We start from the raw sequence: 26,251 nt of genomic DNA, 5'->3' as shown, positions 1-26,251 counted from the left end.
AAATATTATTCTAAGAGTGATCAGGTGAAAATAATTTTAGTTTTGTACATTTTTTTCCTATTTAAAGTATGCTACCTTATCTGTTGTAAAATTAGGTTAGAGATACCGTTAAAAGACTTATTTAAGTAAACTTACAGAAAGGTAGAGGCAGAGAGACTGGTTGCAACAGCAGGGGCTGGGCCAGACTCAAGCTGGGTGCTTTGCCCATGTCTCTCACATGGGTACAGGAACCCAGGGACTTGGCCATTTTCTACTGCTTTCTCAGTTGCTTCAGCAAGGAGCAGCTGGGACTGAAACTGGTGCCCATATGGGATGCCTGCACTGCAGGTGGCAACTTTACCTGTAATGCCACAATGCTGATACCTGTCAGGATACTTTCAAAAGATTTTTTAGAGATCATTTATTTGAAACGTAGAGTTATAGACAGGTAGAGGCAAAGAGATAGAAGCCTTTCATCTGCTGTTTCGCTTCCCAGACAACCTCAATGGCTAGGCTGGGGCAGGCTGATGCTTTCTTCTGGTCTCCTACATGAGTGCAGGGGCCTAAGTACTTCAGTCAGCTTCCTCTGCTTTTCCAGGTGCAGAAAAGTGCTGGAGGACAATAGATTGGAACTGCAGCAGCTGAAACTTGAACTAATGTCTATAATGAATACTGATGGTGCAGCCAGCGGCATAATCCACTATGTCACAGCACTAGCTCTGAAACAGTTATTTCTAATACTGTAGGATTCATGGCTATATAACTTTCAATAAGTGTTTGAAATCATCCACCAATGAAGACCCTTGCAATTTTTAATTCAGGTAAGTCTACCAATTCTAATACTTTAAATTTTGATCTTTAGAGCTTTTTCTTCAAGAATACTATCACAGGCAGCATTCTGACTAGTCTAGCATTACTGAGTTCAAGTCTGGGCTCTGCTTTTTATCTTGGTTTCCTGCTAACGCACACCCTGAAAGGCAACAAGTACGGTTAAATACTTGGGTGTCTGACACTCTCAGCTTTGGCCTGGCAGCCCTGGCAATCTAGGGAATAAATGAGACTATTAAAGATGGATGGATCTGCCTCGCTCTTTCTGCCTTTCAAATAAGTACAAATTAAAACCAAACTGAACGGCCCAGGGGTACATCCACTCACAAATGGCTGCTGTGTGCGGGGCAGAGAAAAAGGCGGGGAACATATCTAATGCCAATTTGAACAACTTAAACTTTGGTTCAGCTTAGTCTCTGATTTCCTCGGGGAAGCACAAGATGCAAACTCCACTCTTTTTTTTTTCCTCTAGTTGACATTGGCAGCATCCTTGAAGGTCCCTTGTCCTCTAAAACCGGGATGTCTCCTTGGCCTCTTCTGTGCAGAATCTTCCAGAATTGATTTTTTTTTCTTTTTCCTGTACACTGGACATTGGGAGTGGCAGTGGAGGGTGAGCCCAAGTTTCCAAGTCACTGTTACTTACCCGTCTTAGGGCAGTTATAAACTTCCTTCTGGCTTTCCTGGAAGGCTTTTACCGCCATCAGGTCACCTACTTAACCGAGCCGCACCTCCTGACCCTTCCTTGCTTACACTTAAGTCAATTTTTGTTCCGGGATGCTTCGTCCCTCTTCCGACTTCCTGGGACAGCGCTTGGCCTTCCCATCGCGTACTTCCTGGGACAGCGTCTGGACTTCCCATGGCGGACGCCGCGAGCGCACCCCAGTACAAACACCAACCGGGAGAGCCCGAATCGCTGGTCCTCCCAGCCAGGCCTCGGCGCCGACCCGCCGCCCCAAGGCCGTCCTCGGGCGGCCCGCGCATGCTCCCGGGCTCCCCGCCGCCTCCCTCCCGCCGGCCGCGGCGGTTTGGGGCTCGCTGACAGCTCCACGACCGCCGGACGCAGCCTCGTCTCGAGCTTCCACGTTATCCTATCAGAAACGGGGCGGGGCGGCGGCCTCCGCAGCCTATCAGCGCCGACCACGACCCAGGCGAGCCCAGTGGAACAGCGGCCAGAAAGAAGGCGATTGGCCGGCGGCGGCGCTCCGGGGCGGAGCGTCGGTCGGGCCCCGCCCACCGCTGCCCTTTTCTGCCGGGCGCCAGGAGCCTCGTAGGCCTGACAGGAACCCGCGGCGGGCGGGCGAGCGAGCGGGCGCAGCTGAGGCTTGAGCGCCGGCGCGGGCTGCTGGGCCCGGCACCCTTCCGCCTCCTCGGACATGGTGGCCCCCGGCTCCGTGACCAGCCGGCTGGGCTCAGTGTTCCCCTTCCTGCTGGTGCTGGTGGACCTGCAGTACGAAGGTGAGTCCTGCGCTGCTTGGCGGGAGGAGTGGACTCCGGGGCCAGCCTTGCACCCCTGGTCTCTACCCGCACCTCCTCGCCCGAGCAGAGGCGGCCCGGACAGTGGTGGTGGTGGTGATGGGGAGCCCGGGAAGACCACGGCCGAGCCTAGGCCCGAGCCGGAGGCTGGGCGCGGGCCGGAGCCCGGTTCCGGGTTTGAGGGGAAGAGGCTGGGGGGACCGGCGGGCCGCGGGGCGGGAGCCGCGTGTTCGGGGCGAGGAGCCGGGCCGCGGGACTAAGTTAGAGGGGGCGGCGACTGTGCGGTCCCCAGATACCGCCGTCTCCTGGGACCCTGGCTTGGCGCCCGTGGACACCGTTGGTCAGCAGGGCTGGGAGGTGGTGCTTGCCGGTGGCCAGGAGGGGGTGGCTTATCCGCTTTGGAGTTGGCGGGCGGCGGTGGGTGCGTTTGCCTGGGTGGGTGAAGTGGAGGAGGACAGTGTTTTTGAAGAGTGAGTGGCCATCGTTTTCGGATACACCGCGTTGCAGGTGCGCGTCGTTAGGTCTGTGCATTTAAGCTTCAGGGTTGGCACCTGAGCTCCTGGAGGCCAAGGCGTTGATACCAACGCAGCTCCCAGCGTGGTGTCATGCAACTTCAGCTGGCTTTGCTTTTCGGCATTCTCCAAAAAGGTCCTTCTAGAAACTTGGGAGAGCTTGCGTCTCACCTGGATCCTGCGGAGTGGAATGTTGGCTACTTCTATGGAACAGTGCAAGTGGGGAGAAAGTTAAAGCTGGAAGTGCCAATTGGACCCATGCTCCTGTCTTGGTTGCTGTGCGAAATATTTGAGTGTAGCTAGTTACCTGTCATGGGCACTGATCTCTATTGTTGATGATGAATTCGCTTCATGTTGAACACTTTTTAAAAAAATTTACTTTTATCTGAAAGGCAGAGAGAGAAAAAAGAAAAGAACGTCTTCCTTCGCTGGTTCACTTTTCAAATGATAGGGACAGCTGGGTCTGGGCCGAGTTTGATCCAGGAACCTGAACCCCATTCACATCTCTCATAGAGGCCGAGGTCCACGTAGTTGGTCCATCTTCCACTTTTTCAGGTGCGTTAGAGAGCTGAACCATCAGGAGTTGTGTTATTGTTCCCTCATGTGGGATGCTGGAGACACAAGCAGTGGCTTAACTAGCTGTGCCACAATTCTTATCCCTGTTTTACTTCTTGGTGTTTTTAAGATTAATAATCCCTTTGTATTAAGTTTTACTTGATGATAATGACTCTTTGTTTTTCTTTGGCTCACCATTGATCATATATTTCTTGGACCTCAAGTCAGAACATGTTAGTGTGACAATATTGGGGAGCAGGAATTTGATAGTGAGCCTGGCCTCCAGAAAATCTAGCCACTTTAAAGTGGGCTATGCATTTTAGTTGCCTTGTGATTTCTTCTTAATCCCCACCGCCCCCCAGTATTTATTCAGTTGGTAACATTAATAGTATGAACATTTCAGAGGAAGTTACTGGTGCTCTTAAAAAGTTACAGTGATGTATACTTTTTTATATTTGCTTTTTCTGCCAACTTGTGCGTCACCTTTTAAGACTTGCTGTTGAGTTTCTGGAGTTTCTGATTCTATAGGACTCTGAACACTCCATTTCCCTGTTGTGGTATTTTCCACAGGAGAACTTCATTAGAGCTTTTCTCTATAGAAGGCATTAGTGACACTTCTCAGAGGCATGGCAGAATATTCCCTTCTTCGAAGCAGTGTTTGTGCCATGTTGCGGGGACTGGCTGCCTGCAATAGAGAAGAAAGGTGCCAGTCTGTAAGCCACTTGTTATCTGTGCGTGTATGTGGTACTGTTCCTCGGGGCTGAGGGGGTGAGCTCCTAGGGCTTGGGGAAGGCTCACCTGTGTATCAGGTGGATCTCTTAGCATATGAATGCTGGCAGCTGAGGAAAACCTGTTTCTAGTTGTTAGCCACTGGCACTGACCCACAGGAGAGCGATTTCTGCAGTGTTTCTCACACTTGATTATGCATCAGGATCTCACAGGGAGGGCTTTTAAAACCAAACTTGCAAATTTCTGATAGAGTGCATCTTGGTGGTGCCTGAAAAGTTTTGTGTTTCTAACAACAGCAAAAAGATTTCCAAGGTAATGAGATGACCCAAGTCCTTCCCAGCCAAAGCCTAGTACCTCAGCCTTGCCCAGCCCTGGTTCTTGCAGGCACTGTTCTGTGTCTGGATCCTCAGCCCTCCTTCTCACGGCTTTCAGAAAGGCATTCGAGTGAGAGGGGCCATTGCTGGGCCTGGAGCTTGGCTATAAGAGAGGAGAGTGTGTGTGTGAAACCAAGTTGGCATATGTTACCAAAATAATTAGCTTAGATGGCCTAGTTTTCCATGATTTTTAAATATTCCTCTTTTTCCTTTCAGACTTTTCTGTTAATTGTAATCCGAAGAAGGAAAGCATGTTGGGTCATATGTTGAAAGGTCAATCCATAGCATCATCTTTCTCAAAGATTTTTAAAGGAGGAGTCTAAAGCACTAGGAGAGAAATGGAATTTTTGGAGTTGAAAGAAAACTTTCGTCTGTATGTTAGTCTGGACTTGTTCCAGATTAGGACGTTATTTTGCTTGTTGGCTAATGGTTTGATCACTGATTTGAGTAGGAATGTAGCCTGGGAACAAAACCATTTTTCTTTTATCGTAATTTTATCTTTTTTTCATAATTTGATTTCTTTTTCTTTTGTAACATGATAATCTGAACTTAGTTCTATCTGATCTGATTAAACAACATATTTGGTCGTGGGGAAAAGAGAAGTTACACAGTTATATGTGTAAAAGTCATAATTCTGGGATCTAGTGCAGTAGCCTTGTGGCTACATCCTTACCTTGCATGGTCGCTGGTTCATGTCCTTGCTGCTCTGTTTCCCTTCCCTCTACCTGCTTGTGGCCTGGGAAAGCAGTGGAGGACGGCCCAAAGCCTTGGGACCTTGCACCCTTGTGGGGGACCGGGAAGACGCTCCTGGCTTCAGATGGACTCAGCTGTGGCCATTGTGACCACTTGGGGAGTGAGCTAATGGACAGAAGATCTTTCTGTGTCTCTTTCTGTAAATCTGCCTCTTCAGTAAAAACAAACCTTTAAAGGAAAAATGGTTCTTGTTTCACCCTAACATACTGAAATAGGAATGCTTTCTTTTCTCTAGGTATTTCTTGACGTTAGAGATAAAGTATATGAGGTAGCAAATATGAATGACATATATAAACTCTGTAATCAGATATTTTGTAGAATTAGTTTGAAATCTTAAATAAGATAATATCAGTATAGTAGCAACAGCAGTACCTGTTGTTTGGAGTAGTTTCATTTTCTGAGAGGACTTGGAAAGGCAGCGGTTCTCATTCTGTGAGGTAGGGGATTCTGAGATGGGGTGGCCTTCTGTATGAAGTTTACTGTGATTAAATGTAATGTCTTTTGCCATTTTTTCCCTTTGATTAACTTTCAAGTTAGATCATGAGAATTTAGTCAACTGTTTTTTGGAACTCAAGCATAAGTTTGTTTATCTTTCCATACCTTGGGAAATTAGATTAGTTTCATTTGGAGCCCCAGCATATGGAGGACACTTGTGTAATCACCTGGAGAAGGCTTACCTGGTATTTTTTGGAGAGTACACATGATGTGAAACTCTATCTCCATTCTGGAAACATTTCTTCTGTATTGTGTGTGTGGGGGTACTTTATAAACAGTAAAAATTTCTCACAGTTGCAGGAGCTGGGCATTCCAAGATCCAGCTGCTACACTTGATGTTGATTCGTAACCTTCTTGTGAGTTCCCATGTGACAGAAGGGGAGAATGCTGTGGCCCCCGCTGGCAGAAGGTGGAAGTGCAGAAAGGGCTAAGAAGAACACTATGTTCCCTCCTGCCTTTGCCTGAGGTGCTAATCCTGAGCCCTCAGGGCTGAATCACTTCTAGGACGCCGAGCCTAGCTTCATTGCAGTGGGATGGGGAATACTCAGACCAGAACAAGGTGTTTTTGTTCTATGTCTTCCTTCCCCTTTTCTGTCAATCATTGTGGCAGTCCTCCAAATAATGGTGTGTAGAACAATGGAATAAAAAAAATTGATTTGGGTGCAGAAAAATTTGAAATCCATGCATTTAAAAAATTATTTTTATTGGAAAGTCAGATATACAGAGAGGAGGAGAGACAGAGGAAGATCTTCCATCCATTGTTTTACTATCCAAGTGGCCACAATGGCCAGAGCTACACTGATCTGAAGTCGGGAGTCCGGAGCCTCTTCCAGGTCTCCCATGGGGGTGCAGGGTCCCAAGGCCTTGGGCTGTCCTTGGTTGCCCTCCCAGGCCACAAGCAGGGAGCTGGATGGGAAGCGTGGGTGCTGGGATTGGAACTGGTGCCCATGTGGGATCCCAGTGCATGTACTAGGCTACTACACCAGGCCTGAAATCATGTGTTTTTAAAGTATGTATTCCTGTGAGCTATTGGAAGGTCCTATTACCTACTTAAACTGCCTTCTGTCTGTGGTTGTTGGTGTAGTGTTTCAGTCATCTGCTCTTACCCAGCACATTACTTCAGCAGCACTGCAAAACCATACATATCTCACATTCTATTTACTTCTCCAACTTCTTTTGCTGTTAATCTTGATCTCCATTACCAAGCTCTCATTGCTTCAGCTTCTTGTACTTCCATGGCCAAGCCCATTTACCTTTATTGTTTGCTAATATCTGGAAAGGTCTTTTCTGAGTTTTTCAGCTGAGCGTTTGTGTGTTAGACTTCCTTGACATGCTATGTAACACGTGCATTTTTATGTGGAAAGACAAACAGCTCTTTTATATGCTAATTGCATTTTGTTTGGGTGCTTTCCCAGGAGTGGATGGCTGGGTCACATGGTAGGTCTGTTTTCAGAGGAGTCTCCATGCCATCTTTCACAGATGCTTGTGTTAGTTACATTCCCACCCGCAATGTCTTAAGGTATCTTTTTTTTTCCCCACATCCTCACCAGCATTTGTTATTTTTTGTTATTTTTGGATGATAGCCATTCTAACAGGGGTGAAGCAAAACCTTATTGTGTTTTTTTTTAAATGTTTTTTTGATACAGCTTAGTTGGAGCTGGGGTCTCCCTTCCACCTTCCCCAAGTTCCCTCCCCTCCGCTCTGTTCTTGTGGTTTTTATTTGGATTTCCCTGATGCTAGTGTTCCTGAGCATCTTGTTATGTGTCTGTTGGTCGTTTGTATTTCACGCTTTGCAAAATGTCTGTTCATGTCCTTTCCCCATTTTTAAAGTGGATGTTTTTGTTGTTGAGTTTTTGAGGTCTTAGCAGATCCTGGATATTAATCCTTCGTCACTTGCAGTTTACAAATAATTTGTCCCATTGTATCTGTTCAATTTGCTGAGTTTCTTTTCTATTTCAGAAGCTTCTTAACTTGACGTAATCCCATTTGTCTAGTTTTGCTTTTTATTGCCTGTGCTTTTTTCCTTATTCACTTGAGAAGGCTTTGTACCAGACATTGTTGAAATGTACTCGATAGTTGCTCAGCTTTTAGTTTTCAGTTTGGCTGCATTGAAAGGTCTGAGGTCCACAGCTCAGTGTATTTTTGTTGTAAGTTTTGTGGTTGGTTCTTGATTGACTATGGAATTGCTAAGATAGGAAATTCTTGCCGTATGTTTTTATAGTCAGATTCGACTTTGCTAACATTGTGTTTCTGCCTTGAGGTTTTGTCAGACCCCACCCCATTAGCTTGGGTCTCAGGGTTTTCCTCTTTCTTCACAATATAAGGGTTTCAACTTGAATAACTGCTCCATAACCACCAGTTTGTGCTGGCCCTCATCTTATTCTTTCAATCTTGATTGTGACTCTCACCATGGTTTTAACCCCTCACCTTAGGTTTCTTTGCATTTTTAAACATATGTCTGTGAAACTAGAATAGATCTTAATGCTAATTTCAAGGAAAGGTATAGTTAACCAATCCACTTTTTCTCCTGTCCTTCGTATTTTGGCGACCAATCATTGTTGCTTGTCTAGGAGAGGTTTGTTAATACTGGTAAGAAAATTATAGGATGTTCGGTTGTCTTATCTCTTGGAAAATAATGCTCATAGACCATGTGATGAATGAAGGATTTACCTATGACTCAATAGAGATGATACACTGCAGAAAGAGCTATTATTTTTCAGATGTTGGTGTTCTTGTAACTTGATCATACCAACTTTATTAAGTACCTTAGGGATATAGTCTGATGAATTATGTTTAAGAAGACATAGTTAAATTCATTCAACAAAGTTTGATTAAATTCAATTGCAGAGTGATAAAGAAGGTGATATAATGAAGAAATGGCTGTCCTGCTCTTTTAAGATTTATTTATTTTTATTGGAAACTCAGATTACAGAGAGGAGAGACAGAATTTTAAAAATCTTCCATCCTCTGGTTCATTCCCCAGGTTGCCACAACAGCCGGAACTGAGGCAATCTGAGGAGCCAGGAGCTTCTTCCGGGTCTCCCACCAGGGTATAGGGTCCCAAGGCATTGGGACTGTCCTCAACTGCTTTCCCAGGCCACAAGTAGGGAGTGGAAAGGAAAGTGGAGCAGCTGGGACATGAACTGGTGGCCATATGGGATCCTGGGTGTGTGCAAGGCAGGGACTTCAGTCACTAGTCTACTGTGCTGGGCCCTGTTCTGCTCTGAAACTTGTTTTTGGTCTATGGTGAAGTATCAGGTTTGTTGGATAGGCAAACTGAAAGCTAATGTATTGAGATAGTCAGTTTGCACAGGCCTCTTCTATAGCTGTGACCATAGGGATACAGAATAATCAGGAACCACAGGAGGGTCCTCACAAGCCCTTCTCCCCTGCTGCAAACTCTCTCTCCTGAAGTAAAGTAACGCTTCACAAAGGAGCTAGCATTTGAGAGAAGGACCTTAATTTATTATTTGGAGTTTTTCAGTTTGGCAGGAGGGGAAGGGCATTCCATGAAACAAATGTGAAGGGATATGAATTATAAGAACATAGTATGTTTGTATGGTCAGAGAGTTGAATAGGGTCGACACATGAAATGAAGAGGGAGAAAGAGATGGTGAGATCCGTGGTCCAAGGAGAGGCATTGGCCAGTGGAGTCTCGGCACCCTCCGAGGGTCGTTTGGGGTTGATACAGGTGCCTGACTGAGTAGGGTGTGGGTGAGGATTTGGTGAGTAAGAATTATTTTCAGGTCATGGTGGACTTTGCAGTCGGCTGATTCTGAAAAGTAGGAAAATAGTTATGAGTAAAGCTCTGTACCTGGGATGGGTAAAGAGACCACCCCAGGGATTTTATGGGTGCTACTCCACCACAACCAAGCCCACATGCCCACTTGGCCCTACAGGGCTAAAAAGTTAGAAGTGCAAGAATGATGTATAGTGGGGCTAATCTGGTATTTAAGGGATTCTGATAATCTAGCCAGTGATAGGAAGACAGATTTTTTTTTTGTCAGGATACTTTTTTGGAAGACTTCTAGTAGCAGCATGATACATGAATTTGGAGGAAGGTGAGACTTGGTAAGCTCCCAGGTTGAAGGTATTACATCTTTTGGGCGGTGTGGAAATGATTTTCTTTTTTTTTTTTTTTTTAAAGATTGATTATTATTGGAAATCCGGATATACAGAGAGGAGGAGAGACAAAGATCTTCCATCCGATGTTTCACTCCCCAAGTGAGCCGCAACAGGCTGGTGCGCGCTGATCCGAAGCCGGGAACCAGGAACCTCTTCTGGGTCTCCCAAGCGGGTGCGGAGTCCCAAAGCTCTGGGCCGTCCTCGACTGCTTTCCCAGGCCACAAGCAGGGAGCTGGGTGGGAAGTGGAACTGCTGGGATCAGAGCTGGCGCCCATATGGGATCCCGGCGCGTTCAAGGCGAGGACTCCAGCCGCCAGGCCAAGCTGCCGGGCCCGGAAATGATTTTCATAACCAGTTCTTAGACTATAGAAGGTTCTGTTTTGTAAATTATGACCAAAATTTGTCAAAATAATAATGATTTTCTCTAGAAGATTAGACCATGGAAATTTTCATAGAGAAAGTAGAGCTTATGTATTTAATTAAATGAGAACTCCATTTAATAATGTAACAAAGATTATAGTTTTATTCTAAAGGGACAGGAAAAAATGCTGAATACCTCTTCAGAAGGCAAGAGCTATTTAGTTTGAATAGTGTAACTTAATATATACTATCATATAATAGTAACATAGTATTCTTACCTCAGGGGTAAGAATATGACATGACTTAGCAGTTCTAAGGCTTTCATAGTGCTGTTCTTAACTCCCATTTTAGGTTCAGGCTGTGTGATTGGAAAAGATTATGGTTAAAAATGTCACCTTAACTAATTGACTGAATGACTGAAACATGCAAGCAAAGCTTAACTGCTGGAACCCTTAGCATTTACATGAAGGAAATGATTGTGTATTGCAGGTTTACCTTGCAGGTTCCTGGGGAGAAGATACGACTGAGAAGAAATGAGGAAATAGTGCTGTCTTGGGCAACTGACAAGTTTATTTCCACCGTTCCAGTTTATATACATTCCAGTTTATATACATTCCAACATAGTTTAGCTCAGACATCAGTTACAATGATCAGGTTTGGTATACAACGTGTGTCACGTGTGTGTAAGCGGAGAGTTCCAGGAGAGCTAACAAGGCACCAGGATCAAAGCACCATTGGTGTGGGATATTGATAAGGGGCACTACTTTGATCTAGGATAATTGGCTAACTAAGCACAGATGTTCGCCGTGTACCGGGGAAGCAGGAAAGCACATCCGGGGGCTGACTAGGGGCAAGAGTGTACTCTGGGCGAGAGGCCCGCCCCTCCGCCTTCTCTTTCCTGGAGCCTCTTCTCAGCAGGATCCCACGGGCCTCTGCTGTCCCAGCTATCCTGTTGGATGTATTCTGATAGTGTATTATCGTGAAAAGAACTAGGTTTTGGAAATGGATTTTATTTTAATAGTTACTGAGAGTCATTGGGCAGAAATGGCAACTTATTTGAATCTCATTTTTCCTAGTTACGTGAAAGAATTAAAGATGTTAAATCCCAGGTAAGGAAGATAAGCAAAATAAAGACATGGAAGTATGTAGAATATAGTAGATTATAAAGTCATTCTATGTCATATCTTTCCTTAGTTTCTAAACAATCTTACATGAAAGAGAGGAGAGGTTGATCTCCCCCCTCCTTTGATTTAGTATACAAATATCTACAATTTCCAGAACCGGCCAGCGTGAAGCCAGGAGCCCCCAGGTTAATTTGGGTCTCCTGCATGAGTGGCAGTGATCCCAGTACTTGCGCTCTCTCTGCTCTCTGTTCAGGCTGCATCGGAGGAGCTGGATCAGAAGCGGGGCAGCTGAGACTTAATTCCATTGTATGATAAAGCTGTCTTAAGCAGAAACTTGTGGCTGTGCAAATTGCCAACCCTCTGTGTTACATCTTTTTTGTTAAATGCTTTCCTTGTCCACCCTTAAATTTTTTTTTTTTGGAGTAATGGTTTGTCTCATATCTTATTTTCTTTCCTCCTTGAGCAATCTTCTATTCAGTACATTGGTGTTTTTATACTATTGAGGACTTGTTTGGAATAGTCATGTGATTTCATGGACTTCTTCCTCCATCAATTTTGAGAGCACAGGCACTGTCAACAAAATACTTCTGTAGTTGTCTCTGCCGTCACACCAGGATTCCAGTTGTAGTTGTCTCTGCCGTCACACCAGGATTCCAGTTGTAGTTGTCTCTGCCGTCACACCAGGATTCCAGTTGTAGTTGTCTCTGCCGTCACACCAGGATTCCAGTTGTAGTTGTCTCTGCCGTCACACCAGGATTCCAGTTGTAGTTGTCTCTGCCGTCACACCAGGATTCCAGTTGTAGTTGTCTCTGCCGTCACACCAGGATTCCAGTTGTAGTTGTCTCTGCCGTCACACCAGGATTCCAGTTGTAGTTGTCTCTGCCGTCACACCAGGATTCCAGTTGTAGTTGTCTCTGCCGTCACACCAGGATTCCAGTTGTAGTTGTCTCTGCCGTCACACCAGGATTCCAGTTGTAGTTGTCTCTGCCGTCACACCAGGATTCCAGTTGTAGTTGTCTCTGCCGTCACACCAGGATTCCAGTTGTAGTTGTCTCTGCCGTCACACCAGGATTCCAGTTGTAGTTGTCTCTGCCGTCACACCAGGATTCCAGTTGTAGTTGTCTCTGCCGTCACACCAGGATTCCAGTTGTAGTTGTCTCTGCCGTCACACCAGGATTCCAATTTGAACCCAACTGTCAGCCAGGCTTGATCTGTAGCCCACCCACAGTGCTAACTTGATCCCTGGTTTGTTCTCGAGTATAATTTAACCATGATTTATGTACCATTTAGTGATGCACACACACATTTTACTGTAAGAACCATAGTTTATATTGGAAATTTTCCTTAAAAAATCAAAATGTGCCATCTATGCCTATTTTTACTTCCTTGCGGCAGATGCCTTAAAGGATTTAAAGCAGAATTATGATGAAAAAAATTGTAAGGTTGGAGGTCATGTTCAGAACCAAAGGAATGTACCTACCAGAGTGTCAGATGCTCCCTTCAGCCTTGGGGGATCCGTGGGTCACGGTTGGGAGGAGGAAGCCGCCTTCTAGTGCGGCCTCCCGGCCACGCTTCTCAGCCTGCTCCTAGGCTGCTCCTCACCCACCCCAACTGGGCCTTACAAAAATTTCAGAAATTTAAAAATGAGAAAATGAGCCCCTATCCCCACGTACTCATCTCCTCTTCAACAGGTACCAACTCATGAATGATCTTATTTTTTCTGCACTCAGATTAGTTTAGAACATTTCAGATATCCATCCTGTCACTTGGACGGAAGATCACACCCATGTGAGAGATTAGGAAGAATCTTCGGTCTCCTGTCTGGCCCAGCTGCGGCCATTGGAAAGTGAACCAGTGGATGCAGGGCCAGGCATAGTGCCAGCACTCAAAATATTTCTTAAAGTGGTGTTTCTCTTCTTTGTCAGAGTTCAGTACACATTGGCCTCAAGCTGCTTCCACAGCACACTTATGGGAGTGTGTGGATGCAGCTTTGGCCATTGATCCTCTTCTTCTAATGTTTCAAGAAATTTTCCTCACTTCAGTCATGTTTGCCGTGTGGTTGACTGTAGCCATTACTCAGGTTTCCAAACCTTGTGCTTGAATTAGCACTTTGTTACACTTCATCGCAAGTGATAACTTAGCTGTGATTCCAGTACCAGCTGTGGATGATGAGCATCTTATTAGTTCAGCACTGACTCATGCTCAAGGGTGTGACCAACCTGATCCTCACATTCCATCTGTGTAGATCTGTCTTCAGCCTCTATTGCCAATACTAGTTGTTTCAGTCTAGGTTCACCTACGAGACAGAAACCACACATTTACTTTTTTAAAATTTTCATTAAAAGAGATGGAGATACAGATAGAAATGTATCTTCCATCTATTGTTTCACTCCCCAAATGCCTGAGACACCTGGCACTGAGCCATCCTAAACCTGGAGCTGGCAGTTCACTCCAGGCCTCTCATGTGCATGGCAGGGACTCAACTACTTGAGCCATCACCTGCTCCCTTTTAGGGTCCATAACTTTGGGAAACTGGAATTCGCAGTGGAGAGGGGATTTGGACCCATACATTGAGAAAAAAGATGTGGGTTTCCTAAGTGGTATTGTAACTCATGTGAATGCTGATATCCAAGGTAGGATTCTAAAAGGAGAAAGTTTAATGTAAAGAATTGTTAAGTCATGATAGAAGAAGGAAGATTTAAAGAAAGCTCAAAGGAAGGGCTACCTGGGAGAGTGACTCCCTTGTCAAAGTTGGGATTCATATCTTCTTGTAGAAGGTAGAGTGGCAGCTCTAGGTTGGGAATGGAAAAGTTTGCTGGGTTGCTGGCCATGAGCTTGTCCACAGAAGATGGGCACACAAAACAACTTTGAGCTATAGGCCTGTCAAGGCTGGTTGACATATGTGGGGGAATTTGGGGTGCTTCTTCAGGCGTGAAGCTTGGAGTGTGTATTATCCTTGTTAGAAAGTGCTACGTGGACTGTGGCTAGGGTACAGCACCCCTCAGTGTCCTCCCCATATGTTGCATACTGCAGAAGCTGAATATGGACCATGTTCAGCGTGATGGTTCAATTGGCTAATCCTTCACCTGCAAGTACCAATATCCCTTATGAGTGTGGTTCATATCCCAGCTGCTCCACATCTCATCCAGCTTCCTACTTATGATTTAGGAATTCAGTGGAGGATGGTCCTGAGTCTTGGGACACTGTACCCATGTGAGAGACTGGAAGAGGTTTCCAGCTTTGGGTCGGCTCAGTTCTGGCCGTTAAGAACATTTGGAGAGTGAACCAGTGCATCTAGTTCACTTTTTAAATCTTTAAAAAATCTGTTTAAATCTACTTTTCCAATAAAAATAAATCCTAAAAGCCAGAAAAAAAAAAAATGAAATGTAACACCTAGACCAAGGAAATATACTTCCTGCAGTGTACCTAACATTATCTTTTTTAAAAAGGTTTATTTATTACTTTAAGGTTAATTAATTTTGTTAGAGTTAGATATACAGGGAGGAGAGACAGAACGGAAGATCTTCCATCTATTGGTTCACTCTCCAAATGGCTGCAATGGCTGCTGCTGAGCCGATCTGAAGCCAGGAGATTCCTCTGGGTTTCCCATGTGGGTGCAGGTTCCCAAGGCTTTGGGCCATCCTCTACTGCTTTCCCAGGCCACAAGTAGGAAGCTGGGTGGGAAGTAGAGCAGTTGGGACACGAACCGGTGTTTGGCCTGGCTAAAGTCCACTAGACTACTGTGCTGAGCCTCTAACATTCTCTTCACTGACAAAGTATAACATGGTGCTCATTGCAAAGGAGAATTGCTTAAGAACTCTAGTTCATTATCATAATGTAGCTACTGACAGTTGAATTCAGAGTTCGTTGATAATTGGTTCCATCAATAAGATTGTTACTTTGCTCAAAATGCCTCAGCAATTCACTGTTTTCTCAAAGTGAGACTCAAGGCTGGACTTCCTCAGCCCTCTACCACTCATGCTGTCTCCTTGCTGTCTGTTGTAACCTTGCTTGCTGGTTTTGGAATACATCTGTGTACTTCAGGTATGGATTCCCTTGCACTAGCTAGGCCTCCCTTACAGAATAGAGATCTGCATAGGTCCTCGCTTTCAAGTCTAGTTTGGATGTCAGTTCACCAAGAGGCGTATTCGTAATACCCTTTCTGCCACCGTAAATTCCCCTATACTCCTAAATCCTTCATATGATTTAACTTTTCCCACAACGCTTTCATCTTGATGTGCTATGTAATCTACTTATTTATTATGTCTCTTTGCTGTCGGGTACCAGGAGGTGAGGGACAGGCATGGGTTTTGTTTTCTGTTCACTCATCCCACGTATCTAGAACAGTGCTGGTGGTATATGTGCTCAATAAGAACTTGAATGTATATCAGATTATATAATGTTTATTCAGATGAGTTTCTAGTATAGCAAATGTTCTAATTTTATTCAAAGTATGTTCAGTACCATGTTGTGCAATTAACTTCTCATTTTGTAGATTGTTTTCTTTTGGCTCTTCAGGTCAGTATGGGCATGTTGCGTTTTCTGTAAAATGAAACATTGTTATTCTCTAAGTCATGTGTCACCGTCTGACTTTCTCACTTCGCAGCTGCTTGAGCCACTGAACTGGGTACCTAGCTTTTGATTGTTAGAGTTAACTATCAATGTCTGATTATTTTAAAATTTGTTTTAGGTGCTGAATGTGGAGTGAATGCAGATGTTGAGAAGCATCTTGAACTGGGCAAGAAATTACTCGCAGCTGGGCAGCTGGCCGACGCTCTATCTCAGTTTCATGCTGCAGTAGGTTGGTATCATAAAGGAAATCAGAGGCTGTCTTAGTGAATACTATTTACCATATCTTTTTGAGAGTAATGTTTTTTTTATAAAAAAAATTATTCATTTCAAAGGCAGAGTTACAGAGAGAGAGAAAGAAATTTACCACCTGCTGGTTCACTCCTCAGATGGCTGCAGTGGCTGAAGCTGGACTAGGGCAAAGCCAGGAGCCAGGAAATCATTTAGCTAGATTGGAAGTAGAGCAGAGGACTGAAATCAGTATTCATATGGGATGCCAGTGTCACAGGTGGTAGCTTAACGTGTGCCATACTGCTGACCCCTGGATAACATTTTTAAAATTTATTTATTTTTATTAATTACATTGCATTATGTGGCACATTTTTATATGCACTGGGATTCTTCCCCCGCCCCTCCCCAAACCCTCCCCCCATGGTGGATTGCTCCACCTTATTGCATTTCCATGGTTCAAATTCAATTGACATTCTTTCATTGGAGGTATTTACCAAGCATAAAGTCCAGCATCTTATTGTTCTGGTAAGTTCAATAGTTGCTTGGTGAGACCATCTCTGGTCTGAAGGTAGAGCCAGCAGAGTATCATCCCAATCTATTAAAAGCCCCAACATAATATTTCCAACCATTTACAACATTGTGGCATTAATTGACATGGTATTGATTAACCAATATGTGAATAGTAAAATGCAGGTTCTCAACCACAACCTGTGACTTCTTCATAGACATTTCAATTTTGGTTTATATTCAGCCGTGTTCTATACACCTTAAAATGGCTTAGATTGCCATTCAGCTGTCTCATGTCTATTTTAATTTTAGTATTTAGCAGTTTATAGTATTGAAGCATGGTTTCTCTGAACCTGGCTGTTTTTTTGGGTAGTCTAACTCTATAACAAGACATATGTCAACAGTTTATGGTACATCTACTCCATGGAATATTATTCAGCGATTAAGAAGAATATTATTCTATTTAAAACCAGGTGGTCCCAACTGGATAACATTTTTAATAAAAATAAATATATGAAAGATATATTATGTGCCACAGTTGAAAGTATGTTTATCTGGTGTGAGCGGCAACTAAGCCTTAATATTACAAGTACCAAGAGCAACTCCTGAGAGAAAGCTTTTCTCAACGTCTTGTGTAGTTTTCTGACTTCTTTTTATTATTATTATTATTATTATTATTATTATTATTATTATTACTGTTGGAAAGCCGGATATACAGAGAGGAGGAGAGACAGAGAGGAAGATCTTCCATCCAATGTTTCACTCCCCAAGTGAGCCACAACAGGCTGGTTCGTGCTGATCCGAAGCCGGGAACCAGGAACCTCTTCCGGGTCTCCCTCGTGGGTGCAGGGTCCCAAAGCTTTGTGCCGTCCTCAACTGCTTTCCCAGGCCACAAGCAGGGAGCTGGATGGGAAGTGGAGCTGCTGGGATTAGAACCGGCGCCCATAGGGGATCCTGGCGCGTTCAAGGCGAGGACTCCAGCCGCTAGGCCACGCTGCCAGGCCCAGTTTTCTGACTTCTTACAAAGATTTCTGTTAATGTATTTAACTTTCCTGATGACTTGAATTATCAGAATAGTGTTTGATACCCCTGGAAATCTTGCCATTCATGGTCTGATTAGTACTGGCCAAACTCCAGCCTTCCCTTCTGCTGTTTCCTAATGCTTGCTTGGCTCTGTAGTGTCGACTGATGTAGGTCTTGATCAGTTAGGACTGAGATGACCAGAATGAGTCCTCTGAAGATGGCTTACGAGGTTTTCTTTGACTCACTGCATGAACTTCTGTGCTAGGACTTTTTGATACAAACTTCCCTTGGAGTCATTTAAAAAATTTTAAATTTACTTATTCTCACCTTAATTTGGATTAGAGTGACCAATCAATAGTGTGACAGGTAAGAAGACAGTCTATTTTTAATAGGATACAGTTGTGCTCTCAGAAGAACATGTTGATATAATTTACTACAGAAACTGAATGTGGGGCCTGGCACAATAGCCTAGTGGCTAAATTGCCTTGGATGCACTGGGATGCCATATGGGCACTGGTTCATGTCCCAGCTGATCTACTTCCCATTCAGCTCCCTGCTTGTGTCCTGAGAAAGCAGTCAAGGATGACCCAAAATCTTAGAACTTTGTGCCTGTGTGAGACACCTAGAAGCTCCTGGCTTCAGATAAGCTTGGCTCTGGCTGTTGTGGCCACTAGGGGAGTGAACCAGCAGTCGGAAGATCTTTCTATTTCTTCTATGTAAATCTGCCTTTCCAAAAAAAGAAAAGACAAATGTAGTTAACTTGAGATTTGTTTTTTTTTTAAACTCGGACTTTTATTAGTGATTTTATTAGCTGGTATAATAAGAAATGTAGACTTAAAAAACATTTGTATTTATTTGACAGACATCCAGAAACATTGAGCTCTCCCATTGACTAGTTCACTCCCAGATGATTCTGTTAGCTCAGGATGAAACCAGGAGCCAGAACTCTATTCCATGCAGATGGGGAGACCCAGCTGCTTGAGCTTCTGCCTCCCCAGGTGCACACCAGCAGGAAGGTGGAGCCTGGAGCAGAGCCAAGCCCCACCCCCAGGCACTCTGATGTGGGGTGCTGTTAGGATGGGCAGAGTCCTTATCCTGCACCAGTGCCCATCTTCAGAAAACAGATTTTAATCTTGTATTTGCCATTTGGTGATCCTGTGACATTGGTCCAGTTACAAAATTTAGGTTTATCCAAGTTACCTAAATTCCCAGCCTTTTCACTTTGTTACCCAAAGGAATTTCTCTGAATATTAGGTGAAAATAAAAAAAAAATAAAGATTTCCTAGGAAATAGAGAAATATGAACATAAGTGTAGAGCACATAGACTTTTTTTTGTTTTGAAAATTAGGACTAGATTTGTTAACTTCGGTTAACAGTTTTCTTAGCCTGTGGAGTTTGTTTGGGAGTTTACATCCGAGCTTCATGCGTCCTGAGAAGTGGTCGATGCCTGGCACAGCCATGACTTTAAGTTTCACTGTGCGCCGTTTACTATAGGAGCATACCACTATAAAGTGACTAAAAACCATTTTGTTTGTTGTTGTTGTTAGTGCGGTGGTATGATAATTTAATGGTTTTTTCAGTTATTAGAAAAACTGCCTAATTTAAAACACAGTAATGAGTAACATTTTAGGTGTATTGTTAACGTAGGTATGGATTTATTAGAAAATAATTGTGGACAATATGTTGGATGAAATAATATTCATACTACACAGGAAAAGCTTATGTATTAAACTTTCTTAGCCATACAAATGTTTCCATATTATAAAATAGATCTACTCATCTTTTGAGTTTTGTGTGTGTGTATCTGGAATGTCAAGTTGGTTTTTTTTTTTTTTTTTTGGTCAGGAGTTTTAAGATTTGGAATTGAGTAGGAATTATTTCGATGTGTTGGAAGCAGTGTGAGTGAAGGGTGAGATGAGTGGTCCTCTTAGCGTTGTCTTGTGATGCAGTTGTAGCTGTTTCAGTGTCATCCAGTGGTCAGGTTTTGATTGGATGCAGATTAGGGGAGAGGGTGATACAGGGCTAAGGCCTCACCCCTGCAGCACGCGTTTAGTTTACGTCATGAGTCCTACTGTCTGGAGACGTGTCCTTGATAGACTTTACAGGGTGTCTTGGATTTTTCTGGCATGAGCACATGTCTAAAACAGTAGACTAAATTTTGAGCTATGTGAAATGATAGGTTTCTTTATTGTCTTTTCGAGGCCAGTGAAGATTGAATATCTCTAATCTGAAAATCTGAAATCCAAATGCCCCAAATCCCAAGCTGTTTGTGACCCTGTAAATGTAGTGGGTCCATGGTTAGAATGCAGATGTACCAAAGTATTGAATAAAATTATCAGAATGATCCTCAGGCTGTGTGTAAGATGTTCTCTGGAGTCTAAATGCATTTTGTGTTTAGAATTTGGTCTCATCCTCAAGCTATCTCATTATGTGTTTGCAAACATTTCAAAATTGAAAGTATCTGAAATATTTCTTGCCCAAGCATTTTCGTAGAGTACTCGATCTGTTACATTTCACATCATGGAAACGAAACTTTCATCAGCAAGCAAAACCCTCCCTCTGATTTATGTCACTGAACATGCATGGTGCTTTCCTGTATTGGAGCTCCATCTGTGAAATGAGGATAGACAATACTGTTCACATTTACCCAAAGGGAAGTAAAGAACGCTGCAGTGTCTTTTCAGAAATCACATACCAGTTGAAAAGATCCAGGGACTGTCCTGTTACTGTAATCTCCACTAGAAGCTCAGTAGGTGTTTGAATAAACGAAGGAGTAGATTGGGCTGACTGGGACTAAGAATGTATTTTTTTCTATTTGTAGAATAGGATGTTTTCCATCTTACCTCCTAGTGGATTATTTTCTCCTGGAAATGACCTTACTATATTGGCACTAATTTTTTAATATTTGAATTAATATTTCCAGGATTCTTAACAGACATTAAATTTAATCTCCCATGTTCAACTCTAATAATCTGGTGTAATTATTTGAATGGTGTGGTTTTAAATGAAGGTTAGTATTTCCATTTGTAGGTTTATAAATTATTTGCATAATGAACTGTATTTTACAGTGGGTGAGTAATAGGAAGTGATTATTTTCAGGGCTATCTAATCTCATATTGTGAATTAAGCATGAATTTGCCAAACTAAAACTTTATGGAGGTGGTGACTCTGATTCTAGTAACTGTTGATGTTTAAGGTGAAGAGCCAGACAGGAATGGTCTCCCATGTGGGTGGCAGGTGCCCAAGCACTTGGGACGTTTTCCACTGCATTTTCAGGTGTATTAGTGGGGAGCTGGATCAGAAAAAGTGCAACCAGAACTTGAACTGATGCTCCATTATGAGATGCCAGCATTGCAGGTGGCAACTTACCTCACTGTATCCACAGCTCTGGTCCCATGCCTCAGGTTTTTCCTCCTGTGTGTTTGCCCAGTTTTAAATTAAGTTCCCTGAGAGCAGAGAAATCTTACATCACCCTAGAAGGTGTGAGGAAGACGGGAAATATAACCTATCAGGATCATAACTGGTAACTCATAGACAGCAGACTCGAATTAGCATTAGACAATAGCAAAACTACAGAGGCAAATGGGGGAATCAGGAGTAATCCTAACAACCTCTTAACAGGAGGTCATGCGCATAGAGCAGGGAGGGGTCCCCAGAGTGGAGCAGGGGGACAGGAGGAGGCTTTTATCCCAAACCTGAAGACTCCTAGATCCTCCAAGGACTATCAGTATGAGCACCGAGGACTACATCCCTACTGCCAAGGAGACCACGGGGAAATGGAGTGACTTCAGAGGCCAAGAACTCTGAGGTCACCCACCCCCAATTGGATCTACCACATGGGATGGAAGAAGCCCAAATCCTGCCTTGCAGGATCCAAGGTCATTGGAAGGACAACCAGGCCCTGAGCGGTCCGCAGAAACAGAAGAACAGTTAACTTCCTTCAGGACTAGGGAGAGGCGCTTTCTCTGGTCCTTGTCTGCTTCCAATTTTGGGTCCCCACCCCCTCTCGTAATAACCATCCGGAGCACTCCAGAAACCCCTCATGACAAACAAACAAACAAACAAACAAACAAAAGTAGAATAGACAGACAGAGAACAACAAGGAAAGCTTAGAAACAGACAGGAAGCGGCCAGCCGGGATGCAATTATAACTCACTGGGTGGGACACAAAGTTACTCCTCACTGGGGTATGAAAGATTTCTCTGCACACCCCTCCTAAACATGCTCACCTAAAACTGTTGACATATATCCTGTTAGAATTATAGCGTCAGACTACCCAAAAACAGCCAGGTTCAGCGAAAACGTGCTTCAATGCTATAAACTGCTAAATACTAAAATTAAAATAGGCATGAGACAGCTGAATGGCAATCTAAGCCATTTTAAGGTGTATAGAACACGGCTGAATATAAACCAAAATTGAAATGTCTATGAAGAAGTCACAGGTTGTGGTTGAGAACCTGCATTTTACTATTCACATATTGGTTAATCAATACCATGTCAATTAATGCCACAATGTTGTAAATGGTTGGAAATATGTTGGGGCTTTTAATAGATTGGGATGATACTCTGCTGGCTCTACCTTCAGACCAGAGATGGTCTCACCAAGCAACTATTGAACTTACCAGAACAATAAGATGCTGGACTTTATGCTTGGTCAATACCTCCAATGAAAGAATGTCAACTGAATTTGAACCATGGAAATGCAATAAGGTGGAGCAATCCACCATGGGGGGAGGGTTTGGGGAGGGGAGGGAAGAATCCCAGTGCATATAAAAAATGTATCACATAATGCAATGTAATTAATTTAAAAAAATGAAATGCAATAAAAATATGTTTAAAAAAAAAGAAAAAAAAATAGAGTTCCCTGAACATTTCCCTTGGGTCCACCTAGCTTACTAAAATGACTTGCAGAACTTGGGAAACAGTGGTTCATTAACTAGTTAGATGGGAAAGTTGCACAGAACCAGGTTTGTGGGAAGGGGTATGTCATGTTCTAGGAACCTCCACCTGTTCAGCTATCTCTAATCTCTTCCAAAGCCTGTCCATGTGTATGTGTGTGTCCATCTGTATATGTGTGTGCAGATACGTATGTTGTGTGCATGTGTATATGTGTATGTATGTGTATATGTGCACACATTTGTATGTGTGTGCGCGTGTGTATGTGTGTGCGCGTGTGTATGAGTGTGATTGTGTGTTTTGGAAGCTTCATGGCATCGGCATGATTGATCACATCATTGATAGCTCATGGTCAATTGAATCTCCAGCGAGTCTGAGGGGTGGTGTAGAACTGAGAGACCCGGCTCTGTAGGCGCGTTGACAACTAACCCTCAGCCGTTCTAGGGCCTCCAGCCCTCTCAGGATCTTATCAACAAACCAGAAATTTTCTAACTCCAGAGATTCCAGTGGTTTTCCTAGGAAGTATTCGCTAAAACACTACAGTGACGCACTGTAGTTTCTATCAATAAACTACCCCCGTGGTACTGTAAGATGGGTTTTTGGAGCCATTTTGGTCTGTGAGTGTACTCCGTGATGTTGACACAATTGCGGAAGAGATGAGCAGCACATTTATATCCCCTGTCATGAAGAGACTCATGACTCGGATTTACGTATTTCACAGTTCCACAGTTCTCACGTTCAATAAAATTACTGAAAGTGCCTCAGAAATGCTGTATGCAAGGCCTTCAGAAGGTTCGTGGGAAGTGGATTCTTAAGTGTTCAGTTTTGCGAGCCTTTTGAAACCCCTGCTTATGGACTTATTTCTGTGTGTAACCAAATAGATAATATCAAGTTATGTTACAAATAATCTTTAATTTTTCTTTGTGAATGGAATAGTTGTTTTTCCCAATAGAATCCAGTGCAGTTTTTGCTGACAGTGCCTGAAAACACAAGTCCAAAACTAGAAATAGGCAGTCTTCTATAGATTTCAGGAAGTTACACCAACTTTAGAAGATGTCATTGCTGAGTATCCTGATGAGGCACATCTGTTCCTGAGCCATCTCTGATGCCTTCTGAGTCCCTGTTGTCTTGGGTACGTGTCTGTGTGCTGAAGCTGACCTTCACTGTGGTGGTTGCCAGGACTTGGCTTCCTTTTCCCTTCATTTGAGTGTCTGCTGTGGACCGGTCCTGTGAAGTCCCAAAAGTCAATGAGGTGTAAATGCACACTTCAAGGGATCTTTTCCTCTGGACTAGGATGTGTATAAATCGTTGGTATCACTGATGAAATGTTAGGTGCAGTAAGAAGTGTGTGGGATTCTTAAATTCATCGAACATTTGGGGATGGAACAAGGTGGCAGCTGAAGCAGATATTCATTGGTCCCAGACACCAACTGGAATTGCTGCTCATGTACAAGCCACCTTCACAGGACCTGGGGAGGTCCAGTGAGACGACAGTGAAGAAGGCAGAAAAAAAGGTTGCTCCCCACACTCGAGCTATAAGCACTCCAGCCCCATGCCTTCCTACCTGGAGGAGGGAGCAGGAGTTAAGTTGAGATCTTAGACTTAAAGCCCAGTATCAGGCTTGCTTGGAAAACTTGGTGTCCACAGGGCCTGGTAGCTCCTGTCTAGAGGCCAGTACCTGAACTGTCTTTGAATCTTCAGCCAAGTGGCCAAGTGGCCAGCCTTTATCATCTTTTCCTGGCCTCTGGCAGGAAGGCAAGACTGGGCACTGGGGAATGAGGTGACAAATTCAGTACAAGATTTGCTTTAGAGCTCAATTCAAGGTGCTTTGGCAAGACCCAGCACAAGGCCCCTATTTCCAGTACATAGGGATGACTCACCAAATTAGATTTGGACAAGCCTAGAGTGGCAACCCACCAGCCAGACTTAGAGCCAACTTTGTCTTAGGGTGACATCTAGTGTTTAAATAGTGGAAATGTCCACAGGCTCAGAGATTGCTTAGAATTTTGGGAAGACAGGTGCAAAGCCAGACTTTTTATGACCTGGAAAAATTTCTGCTTTAATGCACAGATGTTGCATGCCAGCCAACCTCAAGAACCCTCATGGAACCATGAACTTTCAGAACAGAAAAGAACATATATAAATTGTTAGATATATGCAGAATTTAAAACAGCTATTTTAAGGAAACTCAAGATTGTTCATTATTATAACAAGGAAACTCAACAGAGAGAAGTGAGTAATATAAAATGTACCTGAGTTGGACCTGGCGTGGTAGCCTAGCTGCTAAAGTGTTCGCCTTGAACGCACCAGGATCCCATATGGGCACTGGTTCTAATCCTAGCCGCTTTCCATCCTGCTCCCTGCTTGTGGCCTGGGAAAACAGTCGAGGACGGCCTAAGGCCTTGGGACCCTGCACCCGTGTTGGAGACCCAGAAGAGGCTCCAGGCTCCTGGCATCGGATTGACTCAGCTCCGGCCATTTTGGTCACTTGGGGAGTGAACCATCAGACAGAAGATCTTTCTCTCTGTCTTCCTCTTTGTATATCTGACTTTGCAATAAAAATACATCTTTTAATAAAATGTGAGTTAATTTCATGAAGAAAATTAAAATATAGAAAATACTGATAATAGATGAAACAGAAGAAAGAATTTAAGCGCAAAGAAAGGCTACTTGAAAAGCTATAAAGAAAAAAAGGGTTGAGGAATTCTGAGACCTTTGTGACAGCGTCAGACATGCAGATATCCAAGTAGTAGCTGTTCAGGAGGGACTTGAAGACCAAAAGGGTAGAAAACCTATACTAAGGTATACTAGCAGAAAGTTTCTCGAGTCTGGAGAAAGATACAGCTATCCAGATGTAGAAAGGTCAGGGAGTAACTAGTCAGGTTGGACCCAACTAAGCCCATCCCAATATATACCAAGCTTTAAAAAAAGCTTTAATTGAAAGGCAGAGCTACAGAGAGAGACAGGGAGACAGATCTTCTGCCGATTCACTCCCTAAATAATTACAGCTGCTGGGACTGGACCATGTTGGAACCAGGAACTTCTGTAGTGTATCCCACGGGGGTTCAGGAGCCCAGAGACTTGGGCCATCCTCCCTTACTTTCCCAGGCATATTGACAGGGAGCTGGAACAGAAGCAGAGCAGCTGGTACACGTATTGGCACCCCTATGGGATGCCGGCATGGCAGGCAGTGATGGAACGTGCCGCGTCACATCACTACCCACTAAGGTGAAGCTCTGTGATTTTAAAGATACAGAGAAGATTGAAATCTTGAAGAGAATAGGAACAGCACACAAGGGTACCCCAGCTCATCTGACTGCAGACTTCTTACAGATTGGGTGAGCAGGCTGGGCACTTTGTGGTAGTGAAGGGGGGAAAAATGAAAAACAACCTGCCAACCAGAAATACTGTGTCCTCAAAGCTGTGCTTTCGGTACGTGAGTCATTTCAGAAAGTCAGAGCTGAGAAGACTTGTTAGCCTGAGACCTGCCTTAGAAAGTATGATAAAAGGAGTTCTTCAAATGGAGAGGGAGAGAGGCGAACAAGTGAAAAAGGTTGAAAATTTACTGACCAGAAAAAACTCATCTGTGACTTACATGGTCTTTGACAGATGTGCTAAGAATAATTGTTGAAAATGTGACTGCCTTTTCAGTAAGTGCTGCTGGAAAAATTGCAGTGTATAACTGTACTCCCATCTTCACTATAAGCAGATCAGCTCA

The 26,251-nt window shown here is 43.8% G+C and overlaps 1 protein-coding gene across 1 annotated transcript in view; it reads left to right on the top strand.

Moving 5' to 3' along the window:
* The first annotated feature begins 2,009 nt into the window (after positions 1-2,009).
* Positions 2,010-26,251, top strand: part of DNAJC3 (DnaJ heat shock protein family (Hsp40) member C3) — a 51,402-nt gene continuing 27,160 nt past the window's right edge. Inside the window, exons 1-2 of the mRNA XM_004577395.3 lie at positions 2,010-2,262; positions 15,998-16,108. Coding sequence (XP_004577452.2) covers positions 2,181-2,262; positions 15,998-16,108 — 193 coding nt within the window. The 5' untranslated portion in view covers positions 2,010-2,180. The remainder of the gene's footprint in view (positions 2,263-15,997; positions 16,109-26,251) is intronic.

Source organism: Ochotona princeps, chromosome 12 (genome assembly GCF_030435755.1).
Source record: "Ochotona princeps isolate mOchPri1 chromosome 12, mOchPri1.hap1, whole genome shotgun sequence".
Lineage (NCBI taxonomy): Eukaryota > Metazoa > Chordata > Mammalia > Lagomorpha > Ochotonidae > Ochotona > Ochotona princeps.
This window is presented reverse-complemented; position numbering and strand designations above follow the sequence as displayed.